The sequence below is a fragment of the Centrocercus urophasianus genome, unplaced genomic scaffold (genome assembly GCF_019232065.1).
Source record: "Centrocercus urophasianus isolate 14NV4802_14NV808 unplaced genomic scaffold, USGS_Curo_1.0 seq_73, whole genome shotgun sequence".
Lineage (NCBI taxonomy): Eukaryota > Metazoa > Chordata > Aves > Galliformes > Phasianidae > Centrocercus > Centrocercus urophasianus.
In genome coordinates this window covers 724,411-731,581 of record NW_024885344.1, presented here as the reverse complement: position 1 = coordinate 731,581, position 7,171 = coordinate 724,411, and the positions used below count along the sequence as shown (strand labels likewise).

The window sequence follows — 7,171 nt, the reverse complement described above, 5'->3', positions numbered from 1 at the left end:
AGAGCCAGCCTGTGGGCAAGCAGATGTGCTGATGGTGGGAGATAACTCCTCGCTGCTTTCCTGCAGCAGTGGGTTCCACAAGATCCCACTCCACCGTTCCCCAACATTGAAGCTTGACAGGGACAGCTAGTGAGTGACATTCCCACGTGAGACACTGGAGCTTGGCTTTGGGATGGGACGGAGAGGAGCTGCTGTGCTGTGGGAAGCTGGAGAAGGTGCGAATGCTGGGGATTTTGTAGCTGCGATGTGGATGTTGAGAGCATTTGCATGGTGAGATCATTGGGAGGGATAGGAGGTATTTTGTTTCTTTAAAGTGTCAGAGTTTGACTGTGGTTAGAAAAAAAAATGTTGTACAGGGAGCACAGGTGGCTTTAGTGGTGTTAAGCATTTCTCAGGTGTTGGGCAAACACACCTTGCTGACAGGCTCAATTATACTTCTTGCTAGCATGCAGCTTAGGAGTGGATTTACCTTCAGGCCTGACTGGCAGGGATGGATCGGACCTTCTGGAACTTCTACTGCAGTGTGTGCTGCCCAGCATCATCTCCAGCTTCATCACAATTGGACTAGATGATCTTAGTGGCCTTTCCCAACCTTAATGATTCTATGATCTCACCTCTCCTCCCAGTGCAGGGACTTGGGATGATGGTGATGCTCATTTTCCTTGAGTGTGTTTATTTTTTCGCTATTTTGCTTCCAGAGCTATTCTAGGTTTGCTAGAGAGGGTGAGAGGAGATGGGGGATGGGGCAATATTGTGTGTTTATGGCCTTTTTTTAAACTGATTTTTCTTGCACCATTGCCCATTGTGGTGAGGGGTTGGACTTAGACTTCAGGGATGAGGTTTGGGAGTGGCTTGCATTGATATCTTTGTTGTTTTCAATGATTTCTATTCAAGCAGCCATCCATTTTTTTTTTTTTCCTGGTGGCAGTGGGGAGAGAAGAGGATTTTCTGGCTTATAACAATGAGTGGCAGAGCTGGTACACAAATTATGTGGGATGCAGGATGCCATTACAAGGTCCAGATCTACCTACTGTCTAGTGGCTAGGTCAGAAAAGGTTGTTTTATGAGAGACTGGAAGAGTGCTTCTTTAGCACTGGCTGCCATCTGTGCTTGCAGCAGCCACAACTCTGTTCCTCTTGTGTGAGGTTCTCCTTGGAACACAACTAGTTATTCATACACTTTACCTCTCCTGCAAGTGCTTTGTGTTTCAGCTCAAAGGCTGAGGATGTGAGGATGGCTCCAAGGACAACATAGCTGGGAGCCCACAGGAGTGCTTTTTAAAAAAAATTTCCATCCTCATCAGGCCTGTCTTAGCTGGCATCTTCATTGCTGATATGAATAAGGGAATAAATAACATGCTAATGACTTTCCCAGATGATGATGAAATGGGTTTGTACCTGCTGGTGAGGACATGGAAAAACAACAGGAAGGGAAGTAGCGAGGTCAGAAACACATGCAGAAAAAGATACAGTGACATTTGCCTTGGGAAAAACACAATCAAATTCATCTGATGGCAACACAGCTTGAAAGAGGTGGTTTGCAGGGCTAGCATTTGCAGAAAAGGGATGATGTGTGCAACTAGATCAAGGTGTGACAGCAGATGTCACGTCAGATGTAGGCTTGCAGAATAATTGCAACCTACTGTAGGGAATCTACATTAGCAGTGGGCTGGATTCAATGATCTCCAGAGGTCTCTTCCAACCCTTATGTTTCTGTGATTCTGTGATTGGGACAGCAGTGGAGACATCAGGTGGCCGCCCACCTCTGTGGCTGTTGAGGAGCTCACCCCTTGGTGCTTAGCACGTCATTATCAAAGAGCATATGGATGGCTGAGAGGCAATTTCCATTGAGGATCTGCACAGAATGGCTCTAGGGTTTGGGAGTTTAATTTATGAGTGAGGATTAAGGGCTAAAGGTGTGCAGCTTGGCTTAAGTGAAAGAATATGATGGGAATCCACTCATGTGGAAAGAGCCAGCGTCCCAGGGGAGGCATTGCTGTGAGCAAGTTGGAAGGGGAAGAGCTTCCTCATATATCTGCTAGACTGGAGGTTCTTCTCCAAAAGGACATTTTTGGGAGTCTGTTTATTTGAGACTGTGCCAATTCTGTGCCTTGTTTTAATTCCATTTCACCAGCAATTCCTTGAGTGATCTCTGCAGGCTTGGCCAAGACTTCTCAGCAGTTACCAGCAGATGCCCACTTTGCTGTGCTGTGATGATAAGAATGGGTGGGAGAAGCCGTGAGATCTGTTCTCACTCTTCCAACGGCCATGGGGTGCTGTCCATGGTACAGGCTGTAGGTGAAACGTCTCAGGGAGTGCACCCATTTCTTCTTGGTTTTCTGCTCAATTCTGCCACATTCTTCCTTTGCATGAGGAATTTCTGTGAAGATTGTGATGCAGCAGCTCTTCTTCCAAATCAGAGAGACGTCGGAAGGATATCATTAGCCTTATGTGGGCTAACTGCTAGTAAGTCACTCAGTTCCTCAGTGGCATGCACACAGGTTTATCTTCACATATACACAGATGGCTGTGCACTCAGAAGCACCCTCAAGCAAGGGGCATGTGTGGTGATCAGGGAGTGCCTGGGAGTACCCCACTGCTTGGATTTTCCCTCTGCCTCCTATGTCACAGTGTGAGAATCCTGCTTAATGTAGGAAACACACTGTGATCACAGCCTCAGGGCTGGTAGTCTCAAGAAGGAAAGGGGCAGCTGTCATTTCAAGGCTGCATTTAGCATCTGGACTCCCAGAGGGATTCATCTGGCCCCATATCCATAGGCCTCATATGAGTCATGCTGAGTAGCATGGATTGAAGTGGATAACTGCCTGAGATGCAGCCACAGTGTGTGTGCTTGATCTATGATGGGTTGTCAGCCCATGTCAGCCCACCAGGCACCCCTCTTAGATATGAGTACAACTGCTATGGTGCCTTGGACAGATCTGCATCCAAAATCCCAGCTGCATCTGGCAACAGTGGGATAGAATAGTGATGTTTCTTAGGAAGCAAAGCAGGGAAGTGATAAAGGAGATGTTTCCCCCATCCCTTTGTTCAATTGTGTTATTAATCATGAAGCTTTGTATGTCACTTTTTGGAACTGTTGTGCCCTCATCAGCATGGGTGCTCTGAATACTGTAATAAGTCATTCCTCCTGGCTGTCCCTGCTAACCTTTCTCCTCCATGTTAGTAGGAAGAAAAAAGCTGGGTTCAAACACATTGTGTTAATGACCTGCAACGGAGCTAGCTCAGAGCAGGTGATGGGGAGATGGTGGGAATAAGGAGTGGGAAAAGTGGTATGAGGAGTTGCATTAGTCCTTGGGATTAAAATTCTGGTGAAAGTGAAAAAAGAGATGTTGGGTGATGGGAAAGATGTGCTCCTGATTTTGTCACAGGGAGACAAAACAGTGTCCCCAAACCAGTCAGAAGACACAATGCGTGTTTCTTTCCAATAGCTGCAGGACTTTGGGGTAATGAATTCAAAGAGTCTCAGTGCTATCCCCTAAGGGACAGCATGTCTGCTTGCTAAACCTCTGCACTTGCTACTCTTTGTTCTGACAAATGCTAAGCTTCGAAGAACAAGCAAAGCTTTAGATCAAAGCACCTGTGGGAAGCCGGTGCCGAGGGAATAAGGTGGCAGAGCTTTCAAGATCTTAACCAAGGGTTAATAGGGGAGTGCAGCCCATGGTGGAAAGGTTGGTTGGATCCACCGACAGCACTGACACAAAAGGAAGCTCAGGCCAAAATATCAGGGATGCAGCATGGCAAGGCAGAGCAACATCAGCAGAGATGCGTGGAGGCTCTGAGTTCCTGAGGTGAAAGGGGCCTGAGACAAGTGTCTGGCAGGAAAACTTATGAAGGCAGAGGGTGGTGAGATCAGCTTCGTACTGTGGGTGTTGGTGATGGACACAGCCTCTCCTGCTGCAGGTCAGCTCCTTCTGCCACATGTTGTCTCTAAGGGCTCTTGTGACCTGTGCTTGTAGCATGGGTACTCTTTAAAAAGAGTCAAATGTAGAAAAAAACCATCAGGCCACCACTGGACGGTCCTTGGGTGAGCAGTCCCTGAGGTCATCACTAACACTCTTTCAATGGAGGCCCTGGAGTTTATTTAATTTCCCTCATTTTGACAAGCCACTTCTACTATGTTATTTAATAGAAAACATTTGGCTTTGTGTTTTCCCAGAACAAGGCTGCTGTTAAGAGCACCCAACCAGCAAAGCAACATTCTTTAGCACAGGCATGGTGCTATGCAGCATACAGGTGCCACTGGATGAGACCTGTTGTTTTGCTTTTCCTCTACCCACCTTCCTAGTTAGTCAGATGACCTTTGCAACCCACCTACCCATTGCTTCCACTGCTGTAGTATAGAAGAGATCCACAACCTCTAGTAAAGAGATTCATTGAATGCCCTCTTCTAGATTGCTTTATGTCCACCTCTTGGAATCATGGAATCATTAAGGTTGGAAAAGACCACTGTGATCGTCTATCGAACCATCAGTGAGTGCCTAGACTGTATGGTTTTGACAGACATTTCCCAATCTTGGTCTTAAGGGGTCTGTTTAACACAAGCTGTGGTGTGATGTCAGCCCGGTTTCCTCAGCTGAGAGGGCCATGTGAAGGGCTGCAAGGGCAGGCTGGCTGTGACGTGTCAGCGTGTCCACACCTCTCCAAAGTGAGCAGACATCATCAGCTGAGAAGGTGCAGCACCGTGCTAGGGCATCTCAGCGACTGTGGGGAACATTTAGTTATGGAAAGGCCTACCCAGAAGGTAGAACAAGGGCATGGCTTGCAGTGCTCTGGCTGCTGGTTTCTCATTTGGGTTTCTTACTCTTTCTCCCTCCTCTCTAGGGGTTCTCACTTGCAGCGGACATGGCAGAGTGCATCCCCAAGCCTCCTTCCACCTGGCCCATGGGTCCACAGCCCCACAACACCTCTGCTGCCTGCTCACTAGAGCCTGTGAACATGGGGGTCTCAGAGCAGCAAATGCCACTGGAGCAGCCCCCATCCTCCCCAGAGCTGGGCGAAGATGAGGAAGTAACCTCCCCACCAGATCCTGACGTTCCCTATCCTGACTTGGCCCCGGTCGTCTTCTTTTGCTTGAAGCAGACTACCAGCCCACGGAGCTGGTGCATCAAAATGGTGTGCAACCCATATCCTTTCTGAGCTGCCTCTTCTCCATCCTCACCTCCTGCCCCCTTCCTTCTCTCTCTCTGTCCCCTCAGGGCGCCTTCCAGGTAAGCAATGAACTTTCCTACGTATTTAATGAATATTGTTCCTTGCTCACTTCTAAAGGGAACCTCAGCTGTTGCAATGTGTGATCAAAAGAAGCTGCCTGTGAAAGAACTTCAGAGATACTGACAGCACAGATCATGGCAGAATGGATTGGAAAGAAGGAAGGATAAGGAGAAATATTGTAAAAGTGCTTGTTCTTCTCCTTCCGTACTCCCTGGGACAGAGAGGGGAAGCTTTTGGCCCAGGAGCTTGGTTACCATGAGCGGACGAGATGTCTCCTGCTTCTGAGCACATAAGTTTAGTAAGAGCTACTAGGAAACCACCAGTCCTTGGTTGCAAAGTACCATGGTGATCAATGCTTCTTTCCTACAAGCAAATATCACTCATTTTGCCCAGGGAGGTGGTGGAGTCACCATCCCTGGAGGTGTTTGAAAAATTTGTGGAAGTGCTACTGAGGGACATGGTTTAATGAGCAATGTTGGTGGTAGGTGGACAGTTGGATTAGGTGACCTAGGAGATTTTTTCCAGCCTTAATGATTCTATGGTGAGCTCTCTCGGAGGCATCTTGCTGTGATTTATGTCCAAAAAATACATTACAGGTGCTCTGGTGAGCCTCATATATTCTCTGGGATGCAAGCAAATCCTTTCCATGCAAGGGAGGCCACCAGTCATACACATATGTCCCCATTCACAATTAATGCAAGGAGGATCCTACAGTGCAGTCACACAAACAACTACCACCTGCATGGCTAATTAGCACCAAGGTTAATAGTAATGCTATATAAAGCAGGCAGAGGGCAGTTGGTGCTTTTTGGATTGTGAGATCCTTCAAGATAGGAGGAAGTGGAGGGTTTGATGAATCGTCAAAGAGGTTGGTTTGAAATTTTATATAAGCATCTTTCTGGCCGTAAATCTCATGTGGTGGTGCTTTCTCCCTTGGAATTTTTCAGCTCCTAGTTAGGTGGCTGTTATCTAAATGGATGATTTTTGTGTTTTTGATGTGTTGGCTTCTAACTAAATCTCAGTGTCTGCACAGCAGAGGCTTGGAAAATATCGCCAAGAGACTTTTCAGCTTCAGAATTGAAAACCCAAGTGAAGTCTGGAGGTGCTGTTAGCAGTAGCAGGTGACCTTAGATGCAGATGAATCTGGAGTTTTGTTTCAATTTCAAATGTAGCATTTGAGTTTCAGATCTGAGCTCTTAAAGTTCAGAAGCTCTTGGAAAGGTTTGGCATTCTCAAGCGCTAGTTATGGCTGAGAGTTTGTTGGAGATTCAGGGCTTCTGCTTTCCCTTCTATTGGTTGCTTCTTAAAATTTTGGAACTTCATACTGAATTATGCATTGCTTTTCAATCACTGCATGGCTGCTCTAGCTATATGTCCTAGGCATCTCTTCCCAACATGTTGTGGGCTGAGAGCAATGCACGATAGATTTGTGTCTATGAAAAGACTGCATTTAGAAGATGTGAGAAAAGCAATAGGCCAGATTTGGGGTCCAGATTTACTCCTGAATGGAGGAAGGAGGCTACTAGGGTACCACATCCATGTTTCTGGCTTAAATCGGTCAAAACAATTCCTGCACGGTACAGAGTTTGAGAACCTGTAATTGTGTTCTTCAAGGAGTTTGGTGCCGTATGCTCATGCTTGTGTTTAAGCATACATATATGGCATGGACTACAGAGGAATTTTTCAAAGTAGAGGCTACAGAATGCCCTCTGTGACAATCTGTGGCACATGTGAAGGGCAGTGATGGGGCTGCTGGAAGCCTGTTTAAAGAGTTGTTTCAGAGCTGTGATTTCAGCTCAGCTGTGAGTAGTTTGCTTACTTGAAAAGCAGAGACTGAGGAGGGAGGATTCTGCTCTTCTGGTTTTTTCCTCTTTTAGTCCTTTTTTGGAATAAATCATGTAGCAAGTAGTTGCTTTTTTTTTTTTTTTTTTTTTTTTTTTTTT

General features: G+C 46.5%; 1 protein-coding gene across 1 annotated transcript in view; it reads left to right on the top strand.

The window, feature by feature from the left end:
• Positions 1 to 4,862: 4,862 nt before the first annotated feature.
• Positions 4,863 to 7,171, top strand: part of CACNA1I (calcium voltage-gated channel subunit alpha1 I) — a 148,482-nt gene continuing 146,173 nt past the window's right edge. The window contains exon 1 of the mRNA XM_042837747.1: positions 4,863 to 5,143. Within this exon, the coding sequence (XP_042693681.1) occupies positions 4,863 to 5,143 (281 nt within the window). The remainder of the gene's footprint in view (positions 5,144 to 7,171) is intronic.